At 35.1% G+C, this 22,772-nt stretch overlaps 3 protein-coding genes across 7 annotated transcripts; 1 reads left to right on the top strand and 2 right to left on the bottom strand.

The window, feature by feature from the left end:
• The first annotated feature begins 7,541 nt into the window (after positions 1 to 7,541).
• Positions 7,542 to 11,054, top strand: LOC121259263 (rho GTPase-activating protein 2). Of its 2 annotated transcripts, none has more exons than XM_041160781.1 (4): positions 7,542 to 8,110; positions 9,225 to 9,354; positions 9,467 to 9,817; positions 10,089 to 11,054. In XM_041160781.1, exons 1-4 carry the CDS (start codon positions 7,791 to 7,793, stop codon positions 10,707 to 10,709), a joined length of 1,422 nt encoding a protein of 473 aa, XP_041016715.1. In that variant the 5' UTR covers positions 7,542 to 7,790; the 3' UTR covers positions 10,710 to 11,054. The 2 variants fall into 2 exon arrangements, with proteins under 2 accessions (XP_041016715.1, XP_041016716.1); XM_041160782.1 differs by having other exon boundaries at positions 7,554 to 8,110; positions 9,234 to 9,354.
• Positions 11,055 to 12,288: 1,234 nt separating this feature from the next.
• LOC121259264 lies at positions 12,289 to 13,522 on the bottom strand. The gene has a single exon (XM_041160783.1). The coding sequence runs from the start codon at positions 12,833 to 12,835 to the stop codon at positions 12,521 to 12,523; it is 315 nt and encodes a 104-aa protein (XP_041016717.1). The 5' UTR covers positions 12,836 to 13,522; the 3' UTR covers positions 12,289 to 12,520.
• A 4,716-nt stretch (positions 13,523 to 18,238) lies between these two features.
• LOC121259265 (RNA-binding protein BRN1) lies at positions 18,239 to 22,240 on the bottom strand. Of its 4 annotated transcripts, none has more exons than XM_041160788.1 (9): positions 21,959 to 22,240; positions 21,685 to 21,767; positions 20,375 to 20,426; positions 20,079 to 20,204; positions 19,879 to 19,958; positions 19,568 to 19,747; positions 19,029 to 19,347; positions 18,789 to 18,892; positions 18,239 to 18,638 (listed from the first exon to the last, which is right to left on the bottom strand). In XM_041160788.1, exons 1-9 carry the CDS (start codon positions 22,128 to 22,130, stop codon positions 18,588 to 18,590), a joined length of 1,167 nt encoding a protein of 388 aa, XP_041016722.1. In that variant the 5' UTR covers positions 22,131 to 22,240; the 3' UTR covers positions 18,239 to 18,587. The 4 variants fall into 4 exon arrangements, with proteins under 4 accessions (XP_041016722.1, XP_041016720.1, XP_041016721.1 ...); XM_041160786.1 differs by having other exon boundaries at positions 18,749 to 18,892; positions 21,959 to 22,239; XM_041160787.1 differs by having other exon boundaries at positions 19,002 to 19,347; positions 21,959 to 22,239.
• Between the last annotated feature and the right edge of the window lie 532 nt (positions 22,241 to 22,772).

Here is a 22,772-nt window from a genome sequence, read left to right on the forward strand (position 1 = left end):
ATGCAATACAATTATATGAAACCTCAAATGCCACTCGTAAGGAAACTAAACCACAAAAGTCAATAAAAAGAATAGTTTTATTTGAATGTCTTTACACCATACACTATCCATGTGACATAATTATAATCTTATAAATTAAATTATAACATGTGGATGTGGTGAATAAGTTTGAAAAAATTGACACTGTGGTAATTAAGTTATTTTCTAAAAACTTATATGTTGAATTTGAGAGTAAAACTATGCGTGTAGACCAGATCCGAATCTAGACCCGGATATCCGACCATAATCGGATCTTGATCCGGGTTTTAAAACCGAGCGATTATTCACTCGGAATCTTTTCGGATCTACTAGGATAAGTCCAAGAAAAATCCGGGCGATAACCGGATGTAAACCCAGATATCTGGGTTTACTACCTTTTTTTATTTTTTTAAAAAACTTTTTAAAACTTTTTAAGAAAAATTTATAGAACTTTGTTTTTTAAATTCAGATATCATGTTTGATATCCATATTTTTTTAAAAGAAAAATCTTTTTAACAATTCAAAGGGCTTTTTTTATAGGCTTTTATGTTTTGTTTTTTATACAAAATAAATAATAATACATCAACACACACAATGCATGCATACTACATATTACATTGTTGTTTAGATCACAATGCAAAACATCAATTTACAAAGAACAAAATAAATAATAATACATCACAACAATATCAAGGTGTAACACTCAATACTATCTGTCTCCAATATAAATTATCCAAACTGATTATTTCAATTTACTTAGTAATTACTTAGTCGGTGATAAATTCAAAATATGTATATCAAGAACTAAAAATTAAGATTAACTCTGGTGAGAAATGCTACTCCAAGCATTAATTTATCACAAAACTAGTGAAAAATATGCCAAAAATTCCCAATAGTCTTGCATGGGACAATCACTCAGGCATTAATGTTGGTATATATATGACTTCAACAATTCAGAATAAGTACTCGAGAAGTTTGTGAAAATACACCTTCTGAAGACAGTATGTTTGCGTAACAAATAGGTTAAATCTAAGGCAGCTTCAAAGAAAAAGAAAAAAACAGAAAAGTATTGCATGCATGATTAATGTTAAGATTTTAGCAAGAATTTTCTCTTAAATCGTGGTTTTGGATGTTAAAATGAGATTACTTGATTTGGATAGTAAAATGAAATGAGATAATTTGTTAAAAATAGTGAAACAATTTGTGAGTAGTAATAAATTATTTGAGTTAATATGTTTTATAGAGTTTTGATAAAAGAGAGAAAAAAACTGAATAAAAGTATTATAAAATTAAAATATTATTAGAATATAATTTTTGTATATTACTTTTGTTTTAAGATTTGAAATAGTTGAATTATTTTTTGTATTTTTTTTTATATAAGACCCGGTTACGAATAACTGGTTACATAACTAGAACCGAAATTGGGTCTATATCGAATCTGGTTTCATCTTACCCATCCGAGTCCAATCCGGACGGATTATCGCCCGGATTTCCAGGTTCCGAACTAAAGCACACAAGTATGGATAGGGCTCGGGCTAGGCCCGAGCTCGTCCTCATTCCGTCCTTCGTAGTTATATATATATATATATTAAAAATATACTATTTTTATTAATAAACGACGTCACCTTTTGGAATTTTTCAATACGACTTCATTTTGAATATGAACTTAGTACTATATAATGAAAGTTGAAACTGAAACCCTATATCGAATCTTCTCTTCTCTCTCTCCCCCTCCATCTCCTCTCTTTCCTACTCTCTTATCTCTCTTTTGGGATAGCAGCACTCTATTGATTTCTTGATATCCTTTGCTCTATGGTTTCACATCTTCTCTCTCCCCCTCCATCTTCTCTCTTTCCTACTCTCTTATCTCTCTTTTGGGATAGGAGCACTCTATTGATTTCTTGATATCCTTTGCTCTATGGTTTCACATCTATAAAAGATCAACAACACCCTCCACTCTTTATTAATGTCTTTTCTCAAGGCTTAAAAGTCTAAAGGCCTGTCAAAACTTAAGGTACAAGACTTTATACATATAGTAACGTTGCAAGAACAAGTACAAAAGAATGAAAAGGAGAGAGACTGCAAAGCCTTTGGTGATGCTGCAAAGTATTGAGATTTGAGAGAGAGAGAGAGAGCAATTTCAAATTCGAATGGTAGCTTTTTGGAGGGAGTTGATCCACGTAGGATTTGTACACGAATTGGGACCCTCAAGTGGCCCCCACCTGTGTCTGCCTTTACTTTACAGAGACCAGACAGTAAAATCCAACATAGATTCAAATCCAACCCGGTCCGCTCCTTCTCGGTTCCCTACGCATGGGCCGCTCGATATCTCTTCCCCACGATAGAGTTTCCCGATTACTGAATTTACCAGAATGTCCTTGTCTACGTTAATTTTGTTGCAGGTCTCAACCATAATATTAATTAATTTATATTAATATTAATAGATATTCCAAAAGTCTTGTTCCATACAACAGATTTTGATTGTACAACAAATATTGGGACAGGTAGAGGTGGGTGGACCTGATGATGTATTCGTGTGCATAGTTCTCTATTTTAACCTTTTCAATGGTAGATTTTGAAAGCAACGAGGCATTGTGATTAAGCAAGAGACTTAGATAAAACATGCGAATCATGTGAACAATTTGAGCAACGTGATGAATTTTATACACCATATTATCTTTTCATTTTTATCTCATACACTGTGTTATAAGAAGTGACACATTTATCATTATTAAAATCAATCATACTTTCATCTTATACATTATGTAATACATCTTATATAATAAATGAGATGAAAGTTAGATGAGAACTTGGTATATAACGTTACTTCATTCAAAATTAGTAATTATGTAAATAATTTTAATGGTATATACACGAACCCATCTTGTGATATATTTTTATGGGATACGATTTCATTAAATTATAATTATATACAAAAGAGGGGTGGAGGATTTAACAAACATTTTGTTACAAATCTAACATTTAAAAATATAATTAAAGGAAAGATACTGGTACAAAAAATATAGTCCGGGCCCATATTTTTTGGAGTAGACAAGGAAATTGATGTCATAAAAAAGGACGTTTTTGTGCATTTGGAACGATAAGAAAAATGAAATTCATCATACATAATACAATATTTGCGTGGTTTAACAAGATGTCTACGTCTACAAATCTGTAAAGATTTTTATTTTCTTGAAAGTAAATACATAATGTTGCAGTACAATGAGCGGCCGTAGGAAAGAAGAATATATATGTGGTGAAACTCTAATTAAGATTATTAACGGATAAATCTTAATTAAGAGTTGGGTTGGACTGGTTGAAACCTCATTAAAAATCTACTGGAAAATCGCAACAAACTCTTATAAAGTCGGATCATCAAATTAGACCGCCACATAAAGAACCAAACTCAAAGTCGTAAAAGATAATTTTGTATTGGATGATGAAAGTGTTTCATCTCATCATTACAACTTTCTCAAATTTTTACACAAAATATAATAAACAATTCAATTTTTTTCAAATCTCAAAATAATAATAATATTCTAATAATATTTTATTTAACTTATAACTTTCATCTCAATTCATCACATCTCATGATCTCTCCATCCAAACAACTTACTTAAAACATCTCATGGATCTCCCTATCCAAACAACTTACTTAAAACATCTCATGGATCTCCCTATTCAAACAACTTAAAAGAATTTGGTGAAGTTTGCCATGCCTTTATTCTCTGTATCCTTGAAGAAGAAAATAAAAACGAATGTCTGAAAAAACTAGATTGTTGAGGAATAGGTAGAGGAAGAGGGAAGTGGGCAACTAGAGTCTAGAATAGAAGAGTGAAAGATACACGGGCGTCTAGATTAGAGTGATATGCAGTGGGTGGCTGTTGGCGATCGAGTGGACCAGTACGATAGATCATATATGTATGTTTTAATTTCCATATAAAAAAGAGTGAAATAAATAAAAAATAAGAGAAAATATAATAAAATTACTGAAAAATGAGTTGAAGGTCTGTATCCGGTATAGACAAGAAACAAAAAATCTGTCGATAAAGGATCGAAACACATGGTTTTGGGACCATGCATGCATGCATGGATGTAATAGCTAGAGGTGGTCTGTGGATATTTAATGATATAGGTCGTGTAATATTTTTGTGGGAATAGAGATGTACATCTAGGCCCATGCATGAGACAGACATGAAAATACTAATGAAAATTTACGAAAAGAAAATTAAGGAGAAGACGATAAAAAAAAAAGGGAGGATCAGATATAGAGAATGGTTATAGGAAAAGAAAAGAGGATCCCTTCCTCTCTCTTGTAATAATACACAACCATTTATATATATATATATATATATATATATATATATAAAACATTTTATATAATCATATTTTAAATTACGAGTATTTCTATAAAATAATGTTATTTTTATAAATTATTTTATTGCAATGTTCTTCATTTAAAACATAATTGTATAAAGAGTTATACAAATAATTCTAAGTGTATCACTTTTTTTTTTTTATTAGGAAGGAGTCTAAAGTTAGATAAACGTTTTATTTTTTTCTTAAAAATATTGAGAGAGCATCCAGCTTAGTGTTAACACCACCATTATAATAAGATGTTAGCATTTTTATTAGGTTCTGTTTGGATGCTAAGAATATTTCAGATCATCTGTGAATAATGATGAAATAATTTGTAAATAATAATGAAATAATAGTGAATAGTTTGTGAATAGTGGTGAAGTAATTTGGATAAAAGTTTTGTTTCCAAACATACCCTAAGATTATCTTATAATTACTCAAGCATATAACCCTAACTCGTCATCCCTTACAACAATATATACTCAATGAATATGTATTTTATTTCTTATTTCAATGAAACCAGCAAAAAGGTTGAAAAATACAAATTTATGTATATACATTTTCTGCTTTTGCATTAAGGGAATTATTAGTACTTAAAAGTCCAAAGCATTATGTCATAGTCTTAATTTTTCTTCTAAAATAATAGAATCTGAGCTTTGGACTAAATAATATCTCCTTTTGCTTTCGTGAAGTGAAAATGACAGTTGTGTTGGAAGAATTGGGTCTCATTGTTAATAAATTTTTTATTTCTAATATTAAAAACAATATGGAATCCAATGTTTTGCCCCAACTTGCATTCCTAAATCATGCAAAAGATTTTTTTTTGTTTTGTTTTTGTCTGCATTCTTATTATAAAGAATTATATCAACTATTATTCATTCTTACACTCTATACTTGATAGTTGTGTAGTGAATAGTATCTGATGAGAATAATTATTTTATTATAAAAGATGATTCAAGAGTGATTTTTACAACTTCAAAAATTACTAATTATTGATATATGCCGAATTATTGTTTTCAATTTAACTTTTTTTTTTTCGTACTTAAACTCATGAGTACTAGACAATTGAAGCCATTTATCGTATCTACGTTGATTGCAATTATTTTAACATTAAAGACTGCTAAAGTTGGAGACAAAAGAAGAAATGTTTGGAAAAAAGTTAGGAAAAGAAGAAGAAAAGCAAAATCCATTTCCCATTAATCACGCGAAAGACAAACAGATAGAAAAAGAAAGGTCATCATTGGAAATATCAAAGTTGTCCTCTCCTCACTTCTGTCTATATATGCTATTCACAATCATCCTTCCCCCAACGGTCTCCTCCATTTATTCGAAATTGCTTTTGTTTATTTTCCAAAAGGAAGCATGTCTCGGTCTCCTCCATTTTCCCAAGAAAATGACACTGTTATATCGATTATCAACTCCATGAAAGATGGTCGTGTCCCCTAATTTCCTTTACCAAATGCTATAATTACTTCCAACCTACTTTCCTTGGATTGACATCTTCTTGTGACATAAAGCTGTTCTGTTTGCGGAAGAGTAATAATTTCTACAATTGCAAATAATCTTGTGCAGTTTTTTTTTTTTTTTTTAAGAGTAAACCGTATCATAAAAATACATAAAAGAAAAAATATATTTTCGTGAATATGTATATTTGATATAAAGAGTAACACTAGATATAGTTATAAGGTAAAAGTTTCACGTATCCTTTTTTTTGAAAAAAATTGAATCTATTATTAAAAAATAATTTTTTTTTACATGGGTATCAGGTTTATTCACTTTTAAAAAAAAAAATGTACGAAATTTATACATCCTAAAATTATAAATATCATTTATCTTATTACAAAAAATGGAGTCCTAGTAGAAAAATGATTTTTTCATGTGTGTATAAGATTTACCTACTTTTATTTTTAAAGAGAATTCATGAGATTTACACTACAAATATCATTAATTTTTTTTTTTTTTTTTGAAATAACCTCATTCATTGATAACATGATCATTACAAGGATTGAAGACTGTTTGGAGTTTCCTCCATGTTAACTATGTAATTAGTTACATGTAATGTAACCTTTCCTAGTTCATGAGTAAATGAATTATCCTCACGATTCATGTGACATATTTTTCACTTCTCATATTGAGCCAATGTTTCTTTCAGATCTGAAATTATCGTTCCAAAGTAACTCTCTTGTTATTTCATCTGATGTACCTCTTTAAAAACTGTTAGGGAATCTCCTTCCAAAATTACTCTGCACATACCAAGTTCCAATCTAAATTTTGCTACTCTATGTGCTGCTATGGCCTCTAGTAACTGGAATTGAGTTTTGTATCTCTCTCAAGGTAGTCAAAAAAGTGTTACGTTCATCTTTGACAGTAACACAAATTTCTATTTTACAAATCTTCTTATCAACTGTCACATCCCAGTTGATTTTGTAAAAACCTTGAGGTGAACATTCGCACATTATTCTTCTTGAGTTAAGAGGTGAAGTTTGAGTAGCTTCTCTTGTTTGTATTGATGAGATCTCATCTTGCAGATGTCTAGCTCTTTTAATTACAGAGTTTAGGTCAATGTAAATATTCCTGAACATTTCTTCTCCATCATAAGGTCCAAAATATTGAAGTTAAGCTCTTGCATTTCATCTTTGTTCAATTTCTTGAACATATGCTGCCACAATTCTTTGAGACTCTTGACTGAGCTCTAACTTCTATATATATATATATATATATATATGCGAAATTTACGCAACTAAAATTGGTAATCTTCTTAGTCACCTAATCAGGATTTAGACTCTTGGAATTGTGTTGATATGTTCATAAATTTAAGCCGTCAAAGCTAGATGAGGACTGCCAATCAATCAAGTCAAGCTGGTGGAAGTAGCTATTTGAGTGAATGATCAAATAAAGTTGAGAAAAAAAAAGGTTTCATTGATGTTTGAAGCAAAAAAGACCCTTCCAACGTCTACAGAATAAAGGTCAAAAGTTTCAAAAAGAAAAGTCATGCCTAAATTGTATTTAATTTCATAAAAGCCGTAGCTTTGTCAATTAGCCAAGTTTTGGTGTCCTTATGAGCAATTGACTGTGAGTGTCATCCATGTAATTTTCTTGAAATCCAAGGTTCGATAATCTAATACTTTCAGATAAAAGTAACCCCAGGAAGAAACAAATTCAATTTGAAACGAGTGGCCGTTTGAAGTCCCGAGAGAGAGAGAAAGGGAGAGTAGAGAGATACAGAGAGACAGATTCATAGTTATAACTTCAAAAACCAAACTTGAATGCAACCCAACAAAATCCATTAAAGCAAAACAAACTGAGCCTCAGGCCCTCAGGCCCTCAGGGTGGTAATAAACACAGACACGGTTTCAGATAAGAGACTCCACACGGTTGGTTTCTCAGAGTGTGTGTGTGCGCGAGGAAGAGAGATGACAGGGCTCGTGATGATAACGAAGGGAGCGGGGTGTGGTGGTGGTGGTGGTAGGGGAGCAAAGGGTGGAAAGAGGTCCGAGGAAGAGCAAAACCAGCTCTCGTTGGTGGCGTTTCTCGTGGCGGCTCTGAGGAAATCCATGGTTTCTTGCCGTGTTGATCGGCGGGAGGATGTGATGTCCGCCGTTCATAACATGGAAATCGGGTGGCCCACTAATGTTCAGCACATTACACACGTGACGTTCGACCGTTTCAATGGGTTTCTGGGTCTGCCTGTGGAGTTCGAGGTTGAGATCCCTGGTCGAGTTCCGAGTGCAAGGTATCAACTGCTCTTTTCTTTTTCTTTTTTCCTCTCTTTTTTTCCTGTTTTCGTTCTGGGTGGTCTTGGCTTTGTCTGTTTTTATCTTGGTTTTCTTGGCTGAAAATATGGTTTCATTTTGGAATCTTAGATCTGGTAGAAGTAGGAAGCAAGTTGTTTTATTTACTACATTTTGGATCTTGAGGATGGGGCACAGAGACAGTAAGAGATTTGCATTGGTCCTGAACTTTTAGCTGCACTAGAGTTGAAGTTGTATAGCCTTCTAGCTGAACAAACCCCAGATTTCACATACATTTAATATGAACTTTTTATCTTTTAGCTTAAAGTGTTTGGGGTTTATAAATGGTCTTTTGAGGGTTTTGGATGTGATGATTGGAAGCCTAAAAAACCCCGTTTATTTGTAGAGTAAGTGGAGGAATAGAGAAATGACAAAAGGTTAAGCTTTATCTAGTTTGTGAGTCTTATTTCATTGCAAATTCTGAAGGCAACAAGTCGGGTAGTTCTACTGAGCCAAGTTCAAGTTATTGTTTAGTGATCTCCGTGTGTCCGCAAGTAATGAAGTCCGGCATTCGAATTATAATCTTTTATTCTTTTCCTCTAGTTCCTAAGCAGGGAACTGTATATGGATATTTGGGTTCGCATTACTCAATGAAATAGAGTCCCAAGTATATTTAAGAAGATCCGTTGAGTTTATGAGTTGGGCTCGTCCAAGTGTCCCAAACTGTTGTCATCCTCTTGTGGTTCTAACTGAGCTGATTTTTTTCGGTCATTAGACGATGCCTATTATATTTCCTTAGCCACAAAATACTAAACCGAAAATACTATTCATGTCTTTTTAATCATCATCCCTTCCCTTTGATGTGGTGACAGACATTTTCTCTTTTATCAATTGAATTTAATCCGAATTCCTTGCAGAGTCAGTTACTATGAAGTATGTTGGAATTTATTTTCTTCACTGTTCCATCATTGACCTGTTCACTTTGGATTTATTTTTCATTACAAAATCTTTCTAGCATCTCAAATTTATTGCCGGTGCTTTTCTTCTCTTAGAAATTTCTCCTCCCTGATGATTGGTTTCTGTGTTTTGTGGATTGTCCTAACTTTTATTTCTAAGATTTTGCAGTGCTAGCGTGTTTGGCGTGTCAGCAGAATCAATGCAATGCTCTTACGATACAAATGGAAATAGTGTGCCCACCATACTCTTGCTAATGCAAGAGCGCTTGTACTCTCAAGGAGGTCTAAAGGTACTAGTGTTTGATAACTTCTATTAGTTTACTTGCATGTAGTTGCTTGTTTATCATAATCTGGCTAATAGACGAGTTTCCTTGCTGGTTTCTGTAAATGATTTGTTTGTAGGCAGAAGGAATTTTCAGGATAAACCCAGAGAATAGCCAAGAGGAGCGTGTAAGGGATCAGCTGAACCGAGGCATTGTCCCTGAAAACATTGATGTCCATTGCTTGGCAGGACTCATCAAAGCCTGGTTCCGAGAGCTTCCTTCAGGGGTCCTAGATGGACTTTCTCCTGAACAAGTTCTCCAGTGCAACACTGAAGAAGAATCTGTTGAGCTTGTGAAGCAGTTAAAGCCAACTGAGGTTGCATTGCTTAATTGGGCTGTTGATCTTATGGCAGATGTTGTTGAGGAAGAGGAATCCAACAAAATGAATGCCAGAAACATTGCCATGGTTTTTGCTCCTAATATGACTCAGGTACTTGACCATGATCTGGTCAGCATTTTCGAATAACCTTTCTTCCTTATGGTAGCAAGAAAAATATAACTACTGAGAATCTGTTTTGGTTTTAAAAGTTCCAATGTTCTACCAATAATTTTCTGTGGTTAGTATTGCTTTTCATTTTCATTCTGTAAATTTATGTTTCATTTTTTTAGCACCCCCAGGATTAGTTGGGACGCTGTTCCTAGAGACCCGGTGCCAATAAAAAAAAAAAAAAAAATTTATGTTTCATTTTTTATTTGTTTAGATGTCTGATCCATTGACGGCTTTAATGCACGCGGTTCAAGTAATGAACTTGCTCAAGACCCTGATTATGAAAACAATAAGAGAACGGGAAGAGTCTGCTACTGGAGAATATTCACCTATGTCATCACGTTCTTCCCATCAGCAAACCGACGAGGATTTTGACAGTCAGCAGGAGATGGATATAAGTTGTGAATTGCAAGCACCTACGTCAGACAATGATGATAATTGCCCTTATAACCACAGCAGCGAAGATGAAGATGAGGTGGAGTTATTAAGTGAGATAGAAGAATGCTTCTTAAGGCAATTGGACGGAAAGAATACCACCACAAATAGTTTTTCAGAAGAACCGTCAAATGATTTACAGTCAGAGCATGCAAGCCCCTCGAGTTGCTTGGGCTTCAATGGGGAGTCTGGTATCAGCAGCGTTTCATTCACGGAAAGCAAAAATGGGAAATCTAGCTCAAGTTCAAGTGATGTGGAAGACTTGGAGACAAGCCTGATTGCTGTGGAAACAAAGTTTGATAAAGAGAGCCCATCAATAGCATGTGCAAGCGCCAATGACGCGGAGATGATTGATAAATCGGTGTCCACTTCGCCTACGCCATTGTTGACATCTACATGATCTGCGTGACTTCTTTCATATTCATAGTGCTTGGTAATATACTTCGTTTGATCTTGAATTTCTCTCGACAGTCACGATTACTCCTGTAAATTATTAATACAGCATTGGGTGTGAGGCTCTCCTTAAACTGGGGTAGGGAGGGAGTGTTTTGCTTGTGGATTGTGAAAGATTCAGGGTTCAGTTTAGGGCTGAACATGTGTTTGTTCTTTGTACCTTTCAGTAGTGAACCATTTTCTAACCCTTTAGCATTTTCAGATTGGAATGAATTGTCAGTCAGAAGTCGAGTCCTGTTTCCTTCCACGTCGAACAATTTCAGTCTATTGAATTCGTAGGGAACTTTGCTTTTAAATTGGCGTGCATGTTTTCATATGAAATGTCTTCTTTCCTTTTTTTTTTTTTTTTTTTTTTTGGGTGGAAGTCAACGTATGCATGTCTAGAGAAAAGATATTTGCAACTGTAAATTATGTAACTGTCGCATAATCGTTTTGAAAAAAATAAATAAACTATAAGATTCACATAAAAAAATTAATTTTTAAATAGTGGATTCTAGTATTCTACTCTTTCAAAATGATTATGCCATGTTTAATCATCTTCTGTCTATTTATGCGTATCGCACCATCATCACCACCCTTCCTGCTGCTTTTGCATTACATTACCCACCCGTCCCACAAAGTGAGGTTGGCGTCCTTCATGTTGTTTTCTCTCGTCTCATCTGATTTCTCTGTGATTGTTTCTCTCTCTCTCTCTCTCTCTCTCTCTCTCTCTCTCAATGTAGCTCGTCATTTAATTTTTATAGTCATATCTTTTATTTATTCATTCAATCGAGTTAGATATCAGAGTAAATAGATTTCACCAGTACTTGAGAGGGATTGTGATCGGTTAAAATTTTAGAGATAATAGTGGGATCCAATCCAACCATTATCCACTCCCTTTGTAATGGCATATCTTTCATATCACCCTTTATTTGTGCTGTAATAGTTCCAGCCTATAACTCTTCACTACATTATTCATTCAGCCACTGTGCTAATCATGCCAAACCCAGTTGCCATTTTCTCACCCTCATGTAATAATACTCCGTTGTCTAGCTCTGTTTTACACCATCTCGAATAACACTGTTGTCACACACGTTCTCAGCGGATTCCCTTTCTTTCACCTCGTGACAACCTACTCCTAGTCTTTACCTCTCTCCCCCTCCCCTCCTACCCCAAATAAATTAAAAGAGAGAAAAATTTGATGGGCACCAAATGAATGTGAGTTGATCTGCTAATTACAGAGCTGGGAATAGTTGGTCTCGATTGAACAAGAACAAGACAGCTCCTTTGCGATTTTGGGATCCATATCTGGCTTCGTAATTAGCAAGAACAAGAACAAGAACAAAACAAACAATAAATCGGCATAGCATGCTGTGAATAAACCGTATCTGGCTTCTACTCCTCTCAATTCATTATTATAATTTTTTTAAATTTTAATACAAAATATAATAAATAATTTAACTTTTTTAAATTTTAAAATAATAATAATATTAAAAAATAATATTTTATCATCTCAACTCAATTCAGTTTATCATCCAAATTCAACTTAAAAATGCTAGATGGCAATTCATGTTATCGTATCTAACTATCTATTGGCACAAGTTATGTACAATTGTAATAAAACCTAATCTAGATCAACAAACCACCACCGCCCCCTACCTGTCCTAGCCGTTTCTCCTTAAAAATCCACCAAGAGCTAGAGAGAGAGAAGAAAGAATACCATGAACTAGACGTACGAAAGACTGGAAAAAAGACTCGGGAAAACTAAACTCAAAAGACTTAAGAAGCCAAGCATGCCTCCCAGAACCTCCTGCTCTTCTCCGCCTCTGTCATCAACTGATCTTTTCTTGAATCGACGGAAGCACCCGATTTCTGGTTGCCTGTCGGATTCCAATTATGTTCACTATTCCATGTTTGGTAGCTATGGCCCTCCTCTTCCTCGACCTCCTCCTCCTCATCATGTCCACAGTCGTCGCCTTCGTCGTCAGATGATTCATGAAGAACAAATGGTTGAAGATCACAATCATCGAACTCGTTATCTCTAGGAGCATCGGACAAATCATAGCTACACGATTCTGCATCATCGTCGGCCATGGCAATGTCGACGTGGCCAACATCACCTTCGGCGGCGGGATCACAATTATCTTGGGAGTCCCGGTGGCTTCAAAGAGAAAGAAAGAAGAGACATCCACAAGATGATTTCTGACGTCCATAATGTTTAGGAAAGAAAAGAAAGCATGGGTTGGTACTTGGTACCCCCCAAAAAACTGGTGCTCCTCCTATACATACATACACAAAAGAGAGACACAGGCACTTATCAACAGGAAAACTGAAGTGAGAGGACGTGGGTTGTCTTGTTTGACACTATGGGCTTCGCTTCTTCTAGTTCTAACTTAATTCAAGGCACCTCCTCCATAAAGGAGAAAGTAACTGGTTGAAAGTATCTGGCAGAAGTCTTTTCTAGAAGGACCAAAAAAAACCGAAGGCATGCTAAAAATAATCCAGCACACCCTTCTAGATGCAAAAGGAAAGCAAAATGATTTATATCGATGGACCACCGAAACCATCTAGAAGGAAAACCTCGACTCCCCACCTCCCCCAATACACGCGTCGGGCACACGCGTTTTTGGTGGGTGGGGGCAACTCATTTGCTTTGCTTTGTTTTCCTGCACTGGGTTCAGTTTGGTGTTGTAGAACGAACTCGAAGTTAAAACGGTAGATGAAAACAAACATGTGCAACAGTGCAACTTAAAAGATACAGCGTGGATAAAGGGAATACGGTGGGGTGGGATTGGAGGTTTCTGTCCGAATAATGATATATATACAGTATATTGTACAATATATTATATAATAATATTATAATATAAGAATATTTTTATAAAATGATGTTATTTTTATAAAGTATTTTATAAAAATATCTTTAATTTAAAATATAATTATGTAAAGTGTTATAAAAAATATTGTGTGTAAATAATTTTTCTGTCCGTTTATATCCACCTAATTATCTGCAACAGTTTTGTGTTATCAACATTTAAGTAAAAAAAACAAAAAAAAAAAAAAAACAAAGCCACTTTGTTAAAACGACTAGAAAAATCGTTAGTGGTTTATTTAGATTACATCTTATAATACCCCTGTTCTCATTCATACTTTTTATGTAAGTTAAATAATCTATTTAGCATTTTCCATTAAAAAAATCTCTTCTTTACTTTATATTATTATTATAAAAACTTTATTAATCATCATTTTTAACATTATTTTCTCGATATCTTTTGATGTAGTATTAAATAATTGACTTATGAGTAAAATATAATAAATAATTTCTAATTATTATTATTATTATTTTGATTTGAAAAGAAGATTTTAAACTTCATATCTCTATTTTAAAAATTGAAAATTATGACAATCTGGTCAGATGCCTTTAACAATAATCTCCAATTATTAAATACAACATCACAAAATAAGAGTAAAAGATACGACGGGCAGCTAAGTTGAGAAAGGGATGGTAGCTAAAGGTATTATTATTATTATTCACTTTGAAAAAGGGGAAAAGCGAGTTCATTAAAGGGCGTCTATATAGAGTATTTATTTATTTTCAGGCCCTTAAAATGAAGTAGATAAAACGTTGCGGGGGGTAGACTACCATTTACCAAACTGAAATAATTAAAGGCTGCATGCGGAACGTTTGAACAGGGAAACGGCGTCCATTATTCTTGTTATTGAATATTTTATTTAAACGATTGAAACGTGGGTTAAGTACAAAGATCCATGGTCCACTGCTTCCTAACATCAAAAAGAATAAAAACCCAAAAGAAATCTTCAACCAAAAAATTATGTTGTGGGGGTTAGGCTGAAGTAAAATTCAATTCTCCAAAATATACCCACCACTACTTTTAACAGCAGCTTGACTTTTGTGATAAAATTCAATTCTCCTATGTCTATCCACTTCTACCTTTTACGTGTATTAAATGTACACGTAACATCATTAGGACCCGTATCACGTAACCATCTGATTACAGGAGGTCACTCGGTTGGACCGACCACATGTGCTATGCCGGACGTCTCTGATGATGTTCCATTAGACACTATAACATTGGTGTTCATTAATAATGGTTTCCACAGACAAGTAAACGAGGGAGGGGGCCCATGTCTCTGTTTTCTTATGTACATCCATACGAGAACCATCGTTTTTTTTCCCATTTCTTGTTGGTAAACCTTTGGCTCAAAGATGAAGAAAACGAACTTCTTCTTCATTCCAGTCATTTAATTCAACACACCAATCAAATCCTTTTTCAAAAGGGTGTCCATGTAGCACTTAATTGATTTGACATCATATCCTAATCCAGCACGAATCTAAGACGGCTTGGTGATAAAGACTAGGCAACTCGCATGAGACTAATCCCCCCACAATTGATGAATTTGACATCCAAATATCATACTAGCATTAAAATTGGACTGTTTCTGATAGGGAGAATACGCACCTCGCATGAGAGTTGTAGACTCACCCCCACGTCAACACACTTTTATCTATGCTGTGGTGGCATTCAGCAGCTTCCATGCACGCCAAGTAAATACGACTGTTCATCTGAGTCAGATTTTTTTTCAGCCCGGTCCGGAACCCAAAAATTTCGAGTAAAGATTCCAACTCGGGACATATCCGAGCTGGTACCCGCATGATTAAAACCAATTTTATCCAGCCCGGGTACCGGATTTAAACCCGGTACATGTTTATATCATAATGACAAGCTTAAAACTACGGCAGATAACCCAAAAGACAAATTGCTCGAGTGCTAAGAGCCTTGATCTTGGGGTTATGCTCTCGGTGTGCCACTAGGTCTAAGGTTCGAATCCTTGGATACAAACAATTTCTAGAAGCCACATCTTATCGGTGAAAAACCGATGATTTACCTAACCCGTACATGGGTCCAAAGTTCAACTAGGTAAAAAACTTGTAGCATTTGCAGTCTCTGAAGTTCTGTCATAGAAAATACTATAAATAAGCAGACAATGCCCACTCTGTCCAGACTTCTATATACATTCACCACAGGCATTGTACAGTTAGATCTTAATCTTTTTTTTTCTTTTTTTGCATTTTATCACCCGGAACCCTGAGAATTAGAATTCACAACTCAATCTAATAAGACCCAGATGCCGTGTTTCAAATATTTTTCCAGCTATACAACAAAGTTCTCCAAATAGTTCTTTTACTCAAATTTGGTATTAACAGCCATCACGTGTAAGTAACATATGATGCCAACCAGCCAAAAAAATGATGCAGCAATGGTCCAAAGGCACATATTTCTAGTTAACTTTGCCTCACAGAAGTCCTTACTAAGAAGGTGAAACTACAAGAGACGAATCACTTAATGACTAAATCAACCAATTCAGCACCAATCAAGTTCTTTTGTGCTTCTTTGGCCAAGATTTCCTGACGAAAAATCTTTTTTTTTTTTAGTAAATGATGTGAATCTTAAATCTCAGAATATAAAAGAAGCTACATATCAACAACAACAGTTCCAAATTCAAGCACATTGATATTGGTCTGAATTCTCAAAGACAAACCAGATGAAACTGTTCAAACTAAACTATTACTTCTGCTTCCTTATATTTGTAAGTAGTTCCTCTTCCTTAATTTTAAACTCACTGATTGACTGAAATCATCATAATCATTTTGGGTTGTAGTTCAGCAAAGCAATTTCTAGGCATGCCTCTAGCCAGCTAGCTATTCGTGAAGAACAACATAAGAAAGATCTTCTTCACATGTTTGGTATCATATCTGAAGGTCAGTGTGTTTAATTCTTCCAACTCTTAGCCTCTGTATATTTGAGCTTATAGTTTTTGCTTGTATTGCAGAGTACGGCCTAAGCTTTTGGTTTTGTAGTTGCTGTTGGCCCTTTTGTTATGTGTAGGACTTTTTGGTGCTAATGATGAGTCCTCTAGTCAGCAAGAGTGCCATTGGGTTTTTTTTTTTTTTTTTTTTTTTTTTTTTTTTTTTTTTTTTTTTTTTTTTTCGGGGGATGCCATTTGCTACTGCACTCTCTGTTTTATTCTTTATTCATACTTGTACACTTTGCATTACTTAATAAAAAAATAAACTTGTACACTTTGCTCCTGAAATTACGAAAACCAACACATTGCAGCCTCTTAACTTCCAAAAAGTTGCAGTGTCAGGTTTGGTAGTTTGGAGTGCAAAATATAAAATGTTGGGTGGTTGGGGGGTGCAAAGAATTTTTTTCCCAATATTGGCTGCGGCCTAAATCTAAATGAGCAACTTAAACAGTTAATACAAAGACCAAGCCTGCATACCACCATTCCTATTTCTGACATTGAAAGATAGAAGTTTCAAGAAAGGAACATCACTTGGTAATAATCTGAAAGAGTGTGGGCTAGACAATAATTCATGATATTGATGCAAAGAAAAAAAGAATGGATATTCATCATAATGGAAAAAAAACATATCAAAAGATCATTATCTAAACCAGCATAGATAAAATAGAATCTCATGGTTCAAGATGAGTTCAGTTACACGATTGGCTAAAATTAAAAGCATTAAACAAGGAAATTATGAGGTTTCGTAAGTCCAAAGGCACAATACCTTCACCAATTTTTTTACCCGATTGAATGTGAAAGTGCTTCTTTTCAATCTTTTCCCAGTCAATATAAAAATCCTCAGTCTTGCTTGGTATATCAGATTGGTTAAAGCAAGAAAGCACCAACAGAGACCTGAGATGCAGAGTCCCCAATATCCTACAACAGCAATGTTCATGCTCATAAAAACTCATTAACAAAAGCAAATTACAAACAAAAAACACACTGACTTCAAAAATAGAAAAATACCTGAACACCAAATGAGCCACTTACAAAACATATATTACGTTTTGAAATGAATGACTGAAAGAGAAGATTAGCTACTAGCATGTGATGGGGAATAATCAATATTCTTAAGGCAACCATATTTACTATAAGTAAGTTGATGAAGATAATCAAACATATATGTGATAAAACCCTAAATTCAATTGCAAGCCAACTGGCTTTGGGTTACAAAAGGATGACATGAACCCAGATGGAAGTGGCTACATGAGCATACGCCTCCACCAGATGAAACATGGACAAATGGTTTAATTAACTTGCCTTTTGAAACACCCATCTCTATAAAAATCTAAGGCCGAATGCTAAATATCTACAATTTCACAGGCATGTCACACTACACACACAGTAACTACAATGACTTACATAGAGGAAAATGCTCTGTGGGCCTTCAATAAAGAGGAACTAGAAACTTGGTATTTAACTTCAAACAGGATAGTTTACAACTGTAAATACTTTTTTCGGAAGAGTAATAAAAATCTTACCTGTCAATATTACACTGATGAGAAAACGATGATATAATGAAGCATAGTTGATGTAGCTGTGTAAAAGGCAAAAAAAAAAAAAAAATGAAGCAAAAAATCATTTTGTCATGGATGTTTCCACGAAATTATACAGCTAACAGATGTTCTCTGGGAAAAATCAATAAATTAATAATAAATGTCTAAATGAACTTCCATGATACATAAATTACATATTGTACTGGCACAGAATGGGCCATGAATTACAAGTTTCTGGGGTTTCAGTCCCATGAGGCAATTACAAGTAGGATGGAGCACCCGCATATAACCACAGATTATCTTGTCCGCTCCATATGACGATGCTGTCGTGGTAACAATATGACCTGGTTGAATGCGTCCACATACAAACAAGAATTCTGCTTTCTTCCATTACTCACCTTCAGTTCAATATGATTTAATCTCTTTATTATCTCTCTTAAGCTGAACCTTTAATTTTTTACCACCTAATTGGAATCCATTCATCACGGTAATGGCAGATTGAGCAGCCTCGGGTGAGTCATAGCTGACAAACCCTGAAAATGGTGAATGAAAATTTATTGGGGGTAAGTAAATAGTGAATGATTAGAGACAAATCTCAGAAGAACTTATGTCAGATTGAAAGTTAACTAGGTAATGTGATCACCAAAACATTTGCTAACACCAGTTGCTTTGTCGATAAAAACCTTAGCACTCAAGACCCTACCATATGCCTGAAAAGCATTGGCAAGCTCTTGATCTCCAAAATCTTGAGGTACGTGATAAATAAATAGATTGGCGCCAGGTGGACCTAAGTAAGAGGAGACAAAATACTTAATAACACCACCCAGACTCCCCCAAAAGAAAAGCATCAAATGAAAAAGCAGGAAAAAAAACAAGAACAATATACAGATAACAACCTTCAACCTGACCCCCAGAACTTTTACCAGTGTTCGAAGATGCCGTGGGATTACTGTTCATAACAGCAGGTGGCACTGACCCAAGTGAAGCACTTGGAGGCCGATGACTCATCATTCCACCAGGATATGCCACGTGATGCTGAAGACCTGGTATCCCATGATAAGCAGACCCCACATAACTTGCAGGAGGCATAGCATAATTTCTAGGGGCCATATTGGTGCCAAGTTCAGGCGTAACTCCTCGCAAGGCATTTCCTTGGTTTATTGTGGGAATGATATTATGAAATCCAGAATGATTATGCATTGGTGGCAGGCGGTATTGCATAAGTCCATAAGTTCCAGGAGCCTATAGAAAGAAGAGATGGTCGTTACATTCTGAACACATAAAGATAGTAGATCAAAAGTCAAAACAGTGTGAATGACAACCATACAAGAATGAAAAAATTTCTTGAATGGCAAGATAGTGCGATAATGGAGCATGGTTAGAAAGTGATAACAGGTTTTTATACATGCCCGCAAGTTCCAGCATATTACCTTATTAGCACATACATGACAGTGAGACTCACCTGATAGCCATATCCATTATATGAAGGAACATAACCCATTGGCAAAGTTCCAAACAATGAAGGATGTTGTGAATCAGTATTTGGCACATTAGAAGCTTGAGATTGAGCTTTCTGAGCCCTCCGAGCTTGCCTTTCTTTTTCAGTATCTGCCCATTTGACAACCAAAGGCACACTTGATCCCTAATATAGGAGAAGTTGACGATCAGATTTGCAGCAACCACAAAATAGCCCAACTACCTGGGAAAAACTATTAACAATAGACAAGATGGTTCTAAATGAATGGCCACCAGAATTTTTATAATATCACGAACCTCCATTTTATGCTTTCCATTGATAGCCTCCAGAGCTGCGATTGCTTGCTCTTTCGTCTCATACTTTAAAAATGCACAACCTACATTGTGAAAAGACATGCAGAACAACCAATGAATAGGCTGGGAACTGTAGGAGTTAAGATTTATGCGGCTTACAAGCAACCAATCAAGAAGAAAATCCAAGATTATGAAACTAGTACCTTTACTAGTTTGCTGAGAACCTCTTAATATCTGCAAGTCTTTTATAGTTCCATATTCAGAAAAGAGATCAGAAACTTCAGCTTCCGAAACATTCTTTGGAAGCATGCCAACAAAGAGCTTGTGCTCTGGATAGCAGGGTCAGTGAAAAGTTTTTTACGTAAATAACATATGATGTACAGAGACTTCATGAAGGAGAAAAGAAAAGCATCAGGCAAGGAAGGAGAACCAAAGTAGCAACAATTCATAGTAACCATCTTAAGAACAAAATGCATAATTAAAATGGTGAATATTACACCTAGTCTTTCCAACTCGCCATCTGCATACTTCACTTGCAACGGGCTAGATGCCTGAATTAGAAAGAGATAAGGACCCTTTACAATCAGAGTGAGAAAAACAAGAGCATATCATACAGTAATACGAAAGAGATTGTATAATAAGTACATTAGACTCTGGGCAAAAGAATTAGGGTGCCAAGTACTCGAGTACAAACTTACTATCTGTCCTTTTTAATACTTTTGACTAACTTGATTTGCATGGTTGAATCACTACAGATCATATCACAATTGCTATACAGGCAAAGGCAAGAGCCCAAATGAGAAGCTTGCCTGGGCAATCACTTGAAGGTCCAGCAAGGCCTACATAGGGCTCCGCCAGTCACTTTAATACCTAGGTCAGAAAATTGCCAAAGTTGCATAAGCACACATTTTTAACAACACTGGTCCATATATCAATCTGCTAGCCATGTTCTTGGTGCACATATCGTACCAAAAGATAAATTACGCATGATGCGAGCATAAATAAACTCTACCACAGCACTGTAATCATTCTCAGGCTGATTGGCATTCACCTTACATGCCTTTAACCTTATCTAATTTTCTGTTCATTATTTCACAACCAAAAAAGGAAAATGGTTGTTCATTTCTTGGGATAATGCAAGTAGACAATGGTTTTTCAACGTCAATTATCTCCCACTAATCAACATAAACTAATCTCAAGACACAAAACTTGGCCAATTTCTCATTTCATGTCATTTGTCTTGCTACTCTGCCACAAGTTGGATTTAATTGACTTATTTTTAGTTTTTTTTATAGGCACCGGGTGTCCGGGAATAGCATCCCGACTAATCCTAGGGGTGCACAGGCGAATTGACTTATTTTTAATCAAACAAGAGTCTATCCAAGTATTTACTGGATGAAATCGAGTCACAGCAATCAAAGTCCATATGCTACCGGACCTTATACAAGCAACAATGCATTTGCGTGTACATGTTCCACACCCACACTGTAGCCATTTATGATACAGTAAATCTACCCAAGGAGACAACTTAAGCCGTTGTTTCTGAATTGAATGTCGAAACCTGGCTATCAATTGCTATAAATGGTCATTATTTAATTACTGCTAACTTTTTTATCCAAACATTAACCAAAATATACAGCATTGTTTCAATAACTCCGTGGGTGAAGTCTTTTGCCACTTGAAGGTCGTCAGGTCAAGATCAGTGACTTCCCAAAAGAGCTAACTTTCCAGTTTCCAATACAAATATACTTGTGATGTTCAGAATTAAGACAAAAGAAGCACACGCACGGAGATCAGAATTGCACTAACCCCAGGGAGAGTTTTCTTGTTATGACACGCATTGACGGCCTTATCCGCCTCTTGCCTCGACGGACATATTAAGAAGCAACACCCTGGAAGAAAGAGAAAAATAAAAGAAAATTAGGGTTCTTAAACGGAGTCTTAACGGTACTCGAGCACAACGAATCTCAACGGAAAACGAACAAATTAGGCAAATCACACATTCGGAACCAAAGAGGATACTAGAGACAGAGAGGGAGGAAGGAGAATCCAGAATGTGAGTGAGAGGAAGGAGAAAACGAACCACGTGAGGCGCGCGTGGCCTTGTCCTTGATGATGTTGACCTCGTCGACGAGAGCGAACTCCTTGAACATTGCGATGAGCTGAGCCTCGGTCATGTGCTTCGGCACCTGACCTACGAACAGCTTCACGCTCTCCTCGCTGCTTGCGCTTCTCTCTCTCTTCCCCTCCGCCATTAATGCTTACACTGTCTCTCTTCCTCTCTGAGTTCTTGCTTCCCTACCTCTGTTCGGTGGTTTTCGTGTTTCCGTTTCCGTTTCGGTTTTTCTTTTTATTTTTCTTTATTCTTCGCAGAGAAAAATGGGGGTTTTCTGGATGGCAGACGTCATTTTTCGGGCTTGGATTTCGCTTGTATCTACGAAAGTGCCATTACAGCTGTTCGAGTTCTGGCTTCCGAGTGCAAGTGAAGTACGCGACAAGCAGTCTTTCGATATTTTATCTCTTTAATATTATCATTATAATTTTTTTAAATTTTTATATAAAATATAATAAATAATTTATTTTTTTTAAATTTTAATTTAATTTTCTTAATTTAAATTTTAAAAAAATAAATATAATATAAAATAAATAATACTACATATACTTATAATTTTATTTACAAGATTTATTTTATTAATTTTTTTAATTCAAATTTTATAATTTTTAACGTATGAAGAAATAAATTTTTTTTAAATACATTTAATATTTTTTATATAAAAATTAAAATTTTCTATTAATAATTTATATACACTATATATTATATTTTTTAAAAATTAATTAAATTATTATCTCATCTCAATCTACTATTCCACCTAAACGAAAACATCGAATCCTTGGCA

This window comes from Juglans microcarpa x Juglans regia, chromosome 4D (assembly GCF_004785595.1).
Source record: "Juglans microcarpa x Juglans regia isolate MS1-56 chromosome 4D, Jm3101_v1.0, whole genome shotgun sequence".
NCBI classification, from domain to species: domain Eukaryota; kingdom Viridiplantae; phylum Streptophyta; class Magnoliopsida; order Fagales; family Juglandaceae; genus Juglans; species Juglans microcarpa x Juglans regia.

Coding starts and splice junctions, on each gene's coding strand:
- LOC121259263 (XM_041160781.1), top strand. CDS start 7,791: ATGACAGGGCTCGTGATGATAACGAAGGGAGCGGGGTGTGGTGGTGGT. Junction 8,111..9,224: donor GGTCGAGTTCCGAGTGCAAG/GTATCAACTGCT, acceptor TTTATTTCTAAG/ATTTTGCAGTGCTAGCGTGT. Junction 9,818..10,088: donor TTGCTCCTAATATGACTCAG/GTACTTGACCAT, acceptor TTATTTGTTTAG/ATGTCTGATCCATTGACGGC.
- LOC121259264 (XM_041160783.1), bottom strand. CDS start 12,835: ATGGCCGACGATGATGCAGAATCGTGTAGCTATGATTTGTCCGATGCT.
- LOC121259265 (XM_041160785.1), bottom strand. CDS start 22,130: ATGGCGGAGGGGAAGAGAGAGAGAAGCGCAAGCAGCGAGGAGAGCGTG. Junction 20,205..20,374: donor TGGCGAGTTGGAAAGACTAG/GTGTAATATTCA, acceptor CCTGCTATCCAG/AGCACAAGCTCTTTGTTGGC. Junction 18,639..18,748: donor TGGTGTTAGCAAATGTTTTG/GTGATCACATTA, acceptor CACCATTTTCAG/GGTTTGTCAGCTATGACTCA.